Source organism: Oncorhynchus masou, chromosome 6 (assembly GCF_036934945.1).
Source record: "Oncorhynchus masou masou isolate Uvic2021 chromosome 6, UVic_Omas_1.1, whole genome shotgun sequence".
Classification (NCBI taxonomy): Eukaryota; Metazoa; Chordata; class Actinopteri; order Salmoniformes; family Salmonidae; genus Oncorhynchus; species Oncorhynchus masou.
In genome coordinates, this window is record NC_088217.1 from 80842104 (window position 1) to 80854418 (window position 12315).

General features: G+C 48.5%; 1 protein-coding gene across 1 annotated transcript; it reads left to right on the forward strand.

Moving 5' to 3' along the window:
- The first annotated feature begins 10554 nt into the window (after nucleotides 1–10554).
- Nucleotides 10555–12297, forward strand: LOC135542779 (inhibin alpha chain-like). Its single transcript, XM_064969969.1, has 2 exons — nucleotides 10555–11156; nucleotides 11362–12297. The coding sequence occupies exons 1-2, from the start codon at nucleotides 10841–10843 to the stop codon at nucleotides 12105–12107; spliced, it is 1062 nt and encodes a 353-aa protein (XP_064826041.1). The 5' UTR covers nucleotides 10555–10840; the 3' UTR covers nucleotides 12108–12297.
- Nucleotides 12298–12315: the final 18 nt, after the last annotated feature.

Consider the following 12315-nt stretch of genomic DNA (forward strand, 5'->3'; position numbering starts at 1 on the left):
CATGCATACTAACAACTATTGGTAGTTCACATGCATACTAACAACTACTGGTAGCTCACATGCATACTAACAACTACTGGTAGCTCACATGCATACTAACAACTACTGGTAGCTCACAAGGAAATAAAGCCAAAAAAACATAATTACTTCTCTAACTCTGTTCAAATATCTTAAATCTCACAAATCTTGTGTTTTTGTTTTGCATTAGGTTGCATCATATTAGATTATTAATTGGTCATTTATAACCTCATACGTCATTGACAGCTTGTCATCATGACTAACTCTGAGTCACAGCAGTAGGAGGAGAACCATGTGTGCTGGTACGGGATGAATAAACCCCATCTACAGCTCCTCTGTCTGTCTGGTCACCATGGAAACAGACTATATAGGGCCGTGGACTTGGACCAGAGTCATATATTTAGAGAGTACATCCTCTGACTTGGGCAAAGATCATCCTCTGGTCTAGGCCTCAAGCAGAGCATGGACCAAATGGTGATGTGTGAAAAGAGGAGACATATTGCTAATAAACAATAGTGTCTGTCTGTCTGTCTAGCTTATCAATTATAGTCTTCACACCAACTGCAGTGTTGGGAAATTATTTGTCATGTTGAATTATGTGCACCCAACACTTTGTTAAGAGGTTACAAATGTTTCATATTGATAAAAGAACGCCAGTTTCGATTATTTGAAGTAGCTTTGAATAGAGAACTCGCCATTTAGGATGCACCTGCGGTGATGATGGGAGTGTATCTGGTGTTTATTTTCAGGCAAATGTCGCATGGCAACCGAGTTTATCCATCAATCACACGAACTTGGACAGACCGCTCCCTGCTACCTGGCCAACAATTGGGTAAAACATTTTTAGGATTTGAACTATGTATTTGATGAAAGTCGGGTTTTTCAGAGGTTTAAACAATATTTAGGCCTATAACGGTTGAAGCGGTTGGCCTTAAAGTCAAAACGTATGCAAGAATGTATCCTCTAATTTTATTGCCTAAACTTTCTTTCATTTATTGTCTGAATTTCGCTAAATATACCTGGTATAAACTATACTGTAACAGTAGTTCTGTGCCTGACATACATTTATTGTATATTTTCGTATAAAATAATTGTTTATTTATGACAAGAAATACGTTGCGCGCTACTATGGAGATGGTGCTCCTCCATGCGCTCCTTCATTACGAGGTTTCGTTCGTAATAAACGCGCCAACAAACGTAGAATTGGAACTAAAACGTTTAGTTTGCTTATGGACGAAAGTTGGAATTTAAATCGACAAAAACCTCCATCCTCATTCAAAACGTTGAATCAAATTTGAATATTTAGGGATAATTTGGATAACTGAGTGTATCTTAGGCTACTTAATTTAAAAAAATTGTATTGAACATTTATCTCAAATTAACTGATCTGGGACCTGGACATTTAAAAAAATGCAAATTCAACTGCTTGTAAATTAAAAACACAATTTCCCCACTTTCAGGTATGGATAGCATTCAAACTCTGTCTCCATAGTGACAGTTCAAGTCTGGAACATTTCAAGTCTTTGGTCTCCAGGGAAAACCACCCAGCCACAGCTCCATCTCAAGCCTCCAAAGTCAAACCTCTGAAAGTGCTAAAACTGCTAACTTACGCCGCCCTTCAAAACCCAAAAAGGCTCAAGTCCTCTGGGAGTCCATCCTGTTTCTGTAAGAAAACAACCCTGCACTGTCAACAGAATGATCCCGAGGATGGTTGTTAGTCCAGACTCACAGAGCCCAGGCCCATCCCAGAGTGCTGTGCAGCAGCTGGGCGACAGTGCCAGTCATGCAGAGACCCCAAAGCCCAAGAAGCCCAAATGGGTCATGAGGATCAGAGCTTTCAAGGACCCTGATACTTTTCCACCGAAGAAGAAGCGACAGAGGAAGATGGAAAAGAGGCCTGCTGTGCCTGCCAGGACTACCGGTTGGTCAGATGAGGTGTCTGGCATCCGGGAGCACAAAAGAGCAGCCAACCAGAGTGAAGGAGGAGATGGAGACCTCAGTTCACCACCAACCAAACGCTCCACCAGCCAGACAGAGCAGGGAGCTATTGTCTCTGAAACTGATATTCACTCCTGTGTGTTTGTACCCACTCACCTATTCCTGCACACATGTGCAATGTTGCCCACTGAGAAGAATGAGTGTTAAACAATTATTATTATTATTATTATTTTTCGAATTTGACCCCTTTTTTCTCCCCAATTTCGTGGTATCCAATTGTTTAGTAGCTACTATCTTGTCTCATCGCTGCAAGTCCCGTACAGGTTTGGGAGAGACGAAAGTTGAAAGTCATGCGTCCTTCGATACACAACCCAACCAAGCCACACTGCTTCTTAACACAGCGCGCATCCAACCCGGAAGCCAGCCGCACAATGTGTTGGGGGAAACACCGCCCACCTGGCAACCTTGGTTAGCGTGCACTGCGCCCGGCCAGCCACAGGAGTCACTGGTGCGTGATAAGTCAACGATATCCCTACCGGCCAAGCCCTCCCTAACCCGGACGACGCTGGGACAATTGTGCGTTGCCCCACGGACCTTCCGGTCATGGCCGGTTGCGACAGAGCCTGGGCGTGAACCCAGAGTCTCTGGTGGCACAGCTGGCGCTGCAGTACATGAACTTTAGGTTTTTATAAAAAAAAATAAAAAATTGCATTACTCCTGAGGATGTTTTTATTCACTATCTCCTACTACTACTTCTAATATTACTGTTATTACTGTTACTGCTGCTACTACTACTGTTACTGCTGCTACTACTACTACTACTACTGCTGCTACTACTACTACTACTACTACTACTACTGTTACTGCTGCTACTACTACTACTACTACTGCTGCTACTACTACTACTGTTACTGCTGCTACTACTACTACTACTACTGCTGCTACTACTACTACTGTTACTGCTGCTACTACTACTACTACTACTGCTGCTGCTGCTACTACTACTACTACTGCTACTACTACTACTACTGTTACTGTTGCTACTACTACTACTACTGCTGCTGCTACTACTACTGTTACTGCCGCTACTACTACTACTACTACCGCTGCTACTACTACCACCGTTACCGCTGCCACCACCACCACTACCGCTGCTACCACTACCACCGTTACCGCTGCTACCACCACTACTACCACCGCTGCTACTACTACCACTGTTACCGCCGCTACCACACTACACTACCACTACCACCACCACTGCCACTACCACCGCCGCTGCCACTACCACCACCACCGTTACCGCCGCTGCCACCACCACCACCTGTTACCGCTACCACCACCACCACACTACCACCACCACCGCCGCCACCACCACCACCACCGTTACCGCTGCTACCACCACCACCACCACCACCACCACCACCGTTACCGCTACCACCACTACCACCACCACCACCGTTACCGCTGCCACCACCACCGTTACCGCCGCCACCACCACCACCACCACCACCACCGCCACCACTACCACCACCGTTACCGCTGCTACCACCACCACCGTTACTACCACCACCGTTACCGCACTACCACCACCACCTACCACCGTTACCGCCGCTACCACCACCACCACCACCACCACCACCTACGCTACCACCACGTTACCACCGTTACCGCTGCCACCACCACCGTTACCGCCGCACCACCACCACCACCACCACCACCGCCACCACCACCACTACCGCTGCCACCACCACCACCGTTACCGCCGCTACCACTACCACCACCACCACCTACTGCCGTTGCCACCACCACACTACCACCGCTGCCATTACCACCACCACCGTTACCGTTGCTACCACTACCACCACCACCACCACTACCACCGTTACCGCTAACTACCACCACCACCACCGTTACCGCTGCTACCACCACCGTTACCGCTGCTACCACTACAACCACTGTTACCGCCGCCACCACCACCACCGTTACCGCTGCTACTACCACCACCACTACCACCACTACCACTACCGCCGCCGCTACCACCACCACCACTACCACCGTTACTACTACCACCACTACACACCGTTACCGCTGCCACCACCACCGTTACCGCTGCCACTACCACCGCTTCACCACTACCACCACCACCGTTACCGCCGCTACCACCACTGTTACTACCACCGCTGCCACTACCACTACCACCACTACCACCGCTACCACCACCACCGCCACCACCACCACCACTGTTACCGTTGCCACCACCACCACCACCGTTACCGCCGCTGCCACACCACCACTGTTACCACCGTTACCGCCGCTGCTACCACTACCATTACTACCACCACCACCGTTTGCCACTACCATTACCACTGTTACCGCCGCTACCACTACTATTACCACCACCGTTACCATTGCTACTACCACACCACCATTACCACTGTTACTGCTGCTACCGTTACCACTACTACCAACCGTTGCCACCACCACCGTTACCGCTGCTACCATTACCACACTGTTACCGCCGCCACCACCACCACCATTGTTACCGCTGCCACGTTACCGCCGCTACCACCGTTACCGCTGCCACCTACCACCGTTACTACCACTACCACCGTTACCGCTAACACGTTACCACCACCACCGTTACCGCTGCTGCTACCACCACCACCACCACCGTTACCGCCAATACCACCACCACACCACCGTTACCGTTGCTTGCACCGTTTAACCACCGTTGCTGCCACCACCGTTACCGCCGTTACCGCTACCACCACACCACCACCGTTACTGCTGCTACTACCACCACCACCACCACCACCCACCGTTACCGCCGCCGCTGCCACCTACTACCGTTACCACCGTTACCGTTACCACCGTTACCACCACCACCGTTACCGCCGCTGCCACCACCACCACCACCACTGTTACTGCTGCTGCTACTGCTACCACTGTTACCACCACCTACTACCACCACCACCGTTGCTGCCTACTACTACCATTACCACTACTACCACCTGTTACTGCTGCTACCACCACTACTACCACCGTTGTTACTGCTGCTACTACTACTACTACCGTTACTGCTGCTACTACCACTGTTACTACGCCGCACTACCACGCGTTGCCACTACCACTACGTTACCTGCTAATACCACAACCACTACCACTGTTACCGCTGCTACTATTACCACTGCTACCACTACTACTACTACCACCACCACCACCGCCGCTACTACTACCACCACCTGCTGTTACTGCTGCGTTGCTACTACCACTACCACCGTTACCGCTGCTACCATTACCACCACTACCACTACCACCGTTACCGCTGCTGCCGCCACCACTACCACTACTACCACCGTTACCGCTGCTACCATTACCACCGCCACCACCACTACCACGTTACTGCTGCTGCTGCTACCACCACCACTACACTACTACACCACCGTTACCGCTGCTGCCACTGCGTTGCTGCTACCACCACCATTGTTACCGCCGCCACTACCACCACCGTTACCGCCGCCACCGCCGCCACCACCACCGTTACCGCTGCTACCACCACCACCGTTACTGCTGTTACTGCTACCACCACCACCGTTACCGCTGCTACCACCACCGTTACCGCTGTTACCACTACTGCACACCACCACTACTACACCACCGTTACTGCTACTACTGCTACCACCACCTGTTACCGCTGCCACCACTACCACTGTTACCGCTGCCACTACTACTACTACTACTACCACACTGCGTTACCGCTGCTACTACTACTACTGTTACTGCTGCTACTACTACTGTTACTGCTGCTACTACTACTGTTACTGCTGCTACTACTACTACTACTACTGTTACTGCTGCTACTACTACTACTGTTACTGCTGCTGCTACTACTACGACTGTTACTGCTGCTGCTACTACAACTGCTACTACTACTACTGTTACTGCTGCTACTACTACTGTTACTGCTGCTACTACTACTACTACTACTACTGTTACTGCTGCTACTACTACTACTGTTACTGCTGCTACTACTACTGTTACTGCTGCTACTACTACTGTTACTGCTGCTACTACTACTACTACTGTTACTGCTGCTACTACTACTGTTACTGCTGCTACTACTACTACTACTACTACTGTTACTGCTACTACTGTTACTGCTGCTACTACTACTACTGTTACTGCTGCTGCTACTACACCTGCTACTACTACTACTGTTACTACTGCTGCTACTACTACTACTACTACTGCTAGTACTACTGCTACTACAACTGTTACTGCTGCTACTACACCTGCTACTACTACTACTGTTACTACTGCTGCTACTACTACTACTACTACTACTGCTAGTACTACTGCTACTACAACTGTTACTGTTGCTACTACACCTGCTACTACTACTACTGTTACTACTGCTGCTACTACTACTACTACTACTGCTAGTACTACTGCTACTACAACTGCTAAATCTCTCTAAATCAGTGGAGGCTTCTGAGGGGAGGCAGCTCATAATAATGTCTGGAACAGAACAAATGGAATGGCATCAAACACATGGAAGCCATTCCACAGATTCCGCTCCAGCCATTATCACGAGCATGTCCTCCCCAATTAAGGTGCCACCAACCTCCTGTGCTCTATCTCTCTTTCTCTACACTGAGTGTACAAAACATTAAGTACACCTGCTTTTTCTATGACAGACTGGCCAGGTGAATCCACTTCAATCAGTGTAGATGAAGGGGAGGAGACAGGTTAAAGAAGAATGTTTAAGCCTTGAGACAATTGAGACATGGGTTGTGTATGTTTGCCATTCAGAGGGTGAATTGGGAAGACAAAATATTTAAATGCCTTTGAACAGGGTATGGTAGTAGATGCCAAGCGCATTGGTTTGTGTCAAGAACAGCAACGCTGCTGGATTTTTCACACACAACAGTTTCCCGTGTATCAAGAATGGTCCCCCACCCAAAGGACATCCAGCCAAGTTGACACAAGTTTGGGAAGCATTGGGGTCAACATGGGCCAGCATTCCTGTGCAAAGCTTTTGACACCTTATAGAGTCCATGTCCCAATGAATTGAGGCTGTTCTGAGGGCAAAAGGGTGGGGGCAACTCAATATTAGGAAGGTGTCCTGTTTTGTACACTCAGTCTATATCTATCTCCCACTCTCAACGTCCTAGACATATCAGATCACACTGAGGAAGTTTTGGCAGAATAATGAAAACCTGGCAATTTGCAAACACTCCTGACTATGAACAGAATTCCCTCATGCAACTGAGCAACTGGTGAGTTCAGACCATCTTCTGGCCACCTTGTTGTACTGCAAGAGCCCTTGAAACAGCCCCATGAAAATCATTTAAAAATATTTAACTAGGCAAGTTAGTTAAGAGCAAATTCTTGTTTACAATGATGGCCTAGGAACATGAGTTAACTTCCTTGTTCAGGGCCAGAACGACAGATGTTTTACCATATCAGATTGGGGATTCGAACTAGCAACCTTTTGTTTATAAGTGTTAAAATTCATGTTGAAACACTAACCACTAGGCTACCTGCCACCCCAAAGATGAGGTGGATTCCCAAACTGAAAGTTACTTCCTACATTCTATCCTAGATTACTTGTCCTCTTGAAATGTTCTTGAGAGTCATGTTGGGATTTCAATGCATCATAGGACAAAAATACAGGACAGTCACTGGTGATTATAAGAACAGCAGCATGGGAACTACAGTAGCTATGAGATATGTAAAGACATGTACCCTGGCTGCGGTCTATAAACTAGTTCCCCAGGCCTGACTAGAGACATGTGTGACTCCATGACTCTACTCTAGTCACACGAGAGAGCTGACAATGGTACAGATAATCTGTCAGAGAGTTGGTGAGTTATGCAGAAGACTGCCCGTCTGCCTGGCCAGTACCACTTTCAGAGTTGGCCAACACAACCTGGGGCTTAACTTAACTCTCTCTGTATAGAGAGAAGGACGTGTTTGCAAGAGAACGATTGTGTGCTTCCGAGGTTATTGTATCTCGGTCTGGTATGTTTATTCCCCACTGAGACAAGCTGTAATATCTGACCTTGTCTGTGAAACTGTATTCTACACTGCTCAAAAAATAAAGGGAACACTTAAACAACACAATGTAACTCCAAATCAATCACACTTCTTCGAAATCAAACTGTCCACTTAGGAAGCAACACTGATTGACAATACATTTCACATGCTGTTGTGCAAATGGAATAGACAACAGGTGGAAATTATAGGCATTTAGCAAGACACCCCCAATAAAGGAGTGGTTCTGCAGGTGGTGACCAGACCACTTCTCAGTTCCTATGCTTCCTGGCTGATGTTTTGGTCACTTTGAATGCTGGCGGTGCTTTCACTCTAGTGGTAGCATGAGACGGAGTCTTACAACCCACATAAGTGGCTCAGGTAGAGCAGCTCATCCAGGATGGAACATCAATGCAAGCTGTGGCAAGAAGGTTTGCTGTGTCTGTCAGCGTAGTGTCCAGAGCATGGAGGCGCTACCAGGAGACAGGCCAGTACATCAGGAGACGTGGAGGAGGCCGTAGGAGGGCAACAACCCAGCAGCAGGACCGCTACCTCCGCCTTTGTGCAAGGAGGAGCACTGTCGGAGCCCTGCAAAATGACCTCCAGCAGGCCACAAATGTGCATGTGTCTGCTCAAACTGTCAGAAACAGACTCCATGAGGGTGGTATGAGGGCCCGACGTCCACAGGTGGGGGTTGTGCTTACAGCCCAACACCGTGCAGGACGTTTGGCATTTGCCAGAGAACAACAAGATTGGCAAATTCGCCACTGGCGCCCTGTGCTCTTCACAGATGAAAGCAGGTTCACACTGATCACATGTGACAGACGTGACAGAGTCTGGAGACGCCGTGGAGAACGTTCTGCTGCCTGCAACATCCTCCAGCATGACCGGTTTGTCGGTGGGTCAGTCATGGTGTGGGGTGGCATTTCTTTGGGGGGCCGCACAGCCCTCCATGTGCTCGCCAGAGGTAGCCTGACTGCCATTAGGTACCGAGATGAGATCCTCAGACCCCTTGTGAGACCATATGCTGGTGCGGTTGGCCCTGGGTTCCTCCTAATGCAAGACAACGCTAGACCTAATGTGGCTGGAGTGTGTCAGCAGTTCCTGCAAGAGGAAGGCATTGATGCTATGGACTGGCCCGCCCGTTCCCCAGACCTGAATCCAATTGAGCACATCTGGGACATCATGTCTCGCTCCATCCACCAATGCCACGCTGCACCACAGACTGTCCAGGAGTTGGCGGATGCTTTAGTCCAGGTCTGGGAGGAGATCCCTCAGGAGACCATCCGCCACCTCATCAGGAGCATGTCCAGGCGTTGTAGGGAGGTCATACAGGCACGTGGAGGCCACACACAGCCTTATTGTTTTGAGCCTCATTTTGACTTGTTTTAAGGACAGTACATCAAAGTTGGATCAGCCTGTAGTGTGGTTTTCCACTTTAATTTTGAGTGTGACTCCAAATCCAGACCTCCATGGGTTGATAAATTTGATTTCCATTGATAATTTTTGTGTGATTTTGTTGTCAGCACATTCAACTATGTAAAGAAAAAGTATTTAATTAGAATATTTCATTCATTCAGATCTAGGATGTGTTATTTTAGTGTTCCCTTTATTTTTTTTGAGCAGTGTATAATTGCACAGATGCAGGCAGGCAGAGCCCCAAGGCTGAAGTTGGATAAAGAAAGCCTAATTGTTATTATTTTCAAAAGACACATTAACACACACATTTGTTTGGTGGGAAAGCAGGTGCTATGATGAGGGACATGCACATCTGTTGGGTTCATTATGATGAAAAATAAATAATATTGAACCTTTATTTGATCAGGGAGTCCTACTGAGACCAAGGTGTCGTCTACAGATGAGCCTTATGAAATGACTACAGCAGCACTGAGTTCACATGTGATTACTGTTGTCGTCTATTCGTAACACTTCGTATCTTCTAAAGGGGTTGCAAAGGGTTCATGAGTCCTTTATATAAACAGTTATAATACATTATTTCAAACTGTGGTTCATTTTCAATAACTGAGCCCAATATCTGTTTACGTTTGAGTCATTCAGCAGACACTCCTATCAGGAGTGACTTACAGTGCATTCATCTTAAGATAGCTAGGTGAGACAACCACATCTTCTGCACTTAGAGCCTGTACACCGTTCCATTTCAGACACCTCTTTCAATCGTGTCTTATCTGGCCCTGGTGTTTTGTCTAATACTTCTCCTCTGCTGAAATCTCCTCACACCTCCGACACTAAATACACACACTATGTGTATTAAAGGAAACCTTAACACGAAGGAAAAATACCTCAGAAATGGTTTCAAAGTTTTGCTACAGTCCACTTCGCAAAACAGACAAATCTAGTACAGTACAAGAACAAAGCAGCCCTTACCGTGAAACGCAGACTGTGATCAAATACATTGTAACTTCCAATCACCCACAAGGTCATACTCTGAAGTCTTTCCTCTGGATAATGACTGCATAACAATAACATAGGTCTCTCTCTCTCACTCCCTTTTTCTCCAGTGTCGAGATAGGCATGGGTAGGAGGCAATATTATTCCATGACAAAACAATGGATAAGAGAGACACAGTGCTCCGCATTGGCAGAGATGGAACCTCCAAATAATACAGGACTTCATTGACACCACTTTCCCACCGGCGCCGGACAGAGGAGGATCTACACTACTTCACCTCATCTACTAGAAGTTCTGGTACAATCAATCGACCCATTTGGTCACCTTACCAATTATTAGACAGGGATATCTGACCTACTTGGATTACTCAAACTCAAAGCAATTTGCCACCTCGATCTTCATGCTTCACAACCCTCTATAGACTGAAGAGATCTGAACCATGCAGACTGGTCCTTCTACCGTCCTCTCCTGTGCCCTGCTACTCCTGTGGACCCAGACCCTGACCCAGGCCTGCCAGGGGGACGAGCTGCCCCGTGACGTGGTGTTGGACTGGTTCAAACAGCGCCTCCTGGATGGGTTAGGGCTGGAGCAGCCCCCCGAGCCCAGCCACCAGGCCCCTGACGGGGGCAGAGAGAGAGCAGAGGCGGGGCGAGGTCACCGGCGGTCCACCAGGGTAGGGAGGGCAGCCTGGGCACAGGACCACAGGAGGCATCACCAGGAGAGCCATGAGCAAGTCATCCTCTTCCCCAGCTCTGGTGAGTGAGAGTCCATATCCCTCTTTCTCCTTTTCTCAAGCTCTGATGCCCTGTTCCTTTTCACTTCTCTTTCATCAATCTCTCTTCACTAGTTCACGCCAAAAGTGAAGTATGTCCAATGTTTTTCCAGACATCAACAACTGTAGGTTACTTGTTTCCCCATCCAGTGACCTGGTCTTATTTCCACTCTGCCTTGTTTTTCCAGACTCTACCTGTGATAGCTCAGACTCCCCATCAGAGGAGAGAGCCACCAGCCACTTCACCTACTACTTCCAATCCTCGTTAGACAACCAGGAGTCAGCCATCACCTCAGCCCATTTCTGGTTCTACGCCGGCGAGGGGGCCAGCAGGAACATCACCCCTCTCTTCCTCCTCACTTCAGACCAGCAGCTCCTCCAGGTGGCAGAGTTTCCGGCCAAGACCACCGCTGATGGCTGGACCACCTACCACTTCGAGCACCACCTCCTCACCTCCCTGACCCAAGGCCCCTTCGTACTCCAGGTGCGCTGCCCCGGCTGCGAATGCCACGCAAACGAAGCCGACAAAATGCCATTCCTCCACCTGCACACCCGACCTCACGGCCCAGACCGCTCCCCGCGGCGAGCGGCCGCCACCATTCCTTGGTTCCCATCGTCCATCGACCTCCTGATGCGGCCATCGCAGCAGAAGCCAGAGTACAGTGACTGTCAGCGGGAGATGATCAACATCTCGTTCCAGGAGCTGGGCTGGGACAACTGGATCGTTCACCCGAAGGTTCTCAACTTCTACTACTGTCATGGCACCTGCTCGGCTTTGGACCGCACCACTGCTATGCTGGGGATCAAACAATGCTGCGCTCCGGTCCCCGGGACCATGAGGTCACTACGATTTACCACTACGTCTGACGGAGGGTACTCCTTTAAATACGAGACCCTACCCAACATCATACCAGAGGAGTGCACCTGTATCTAGGCCTAAAACCTCTGATGGGCTCAGTTTTTCAAAGTAAGATTAGTTATGCTGGTGTAATCTCAGACTGAGCAATTTAGATGTAATTTTTTAAATTTGTTTTTAGGGAGCACCTAGGCTAGACCTATAACTGATAGGCCTGTATTTGTCATGCACCAAGATTATAGAGCAAAATAATGTTTGTTAATGATACAGCTACACAAGATACATT

Bases quoted from the DNA above. Each gene is read 5' to 3' on its own strand.
- LOC135542779 (XM_064969969.1), top strand. From the start codon at position 10,841: ATGCAGACTGGTCCTTCTACCGTCCTCTCCTGTGCCCTGCTACTCCTG. The intron at 11,157-11,361 runs GTGAGTGAGAGT...TTGTTTTTCCAG, and splicing joins CATCCTCTTCCCCAGCTCTG to ACTCTACCTGTGATAGCTCA.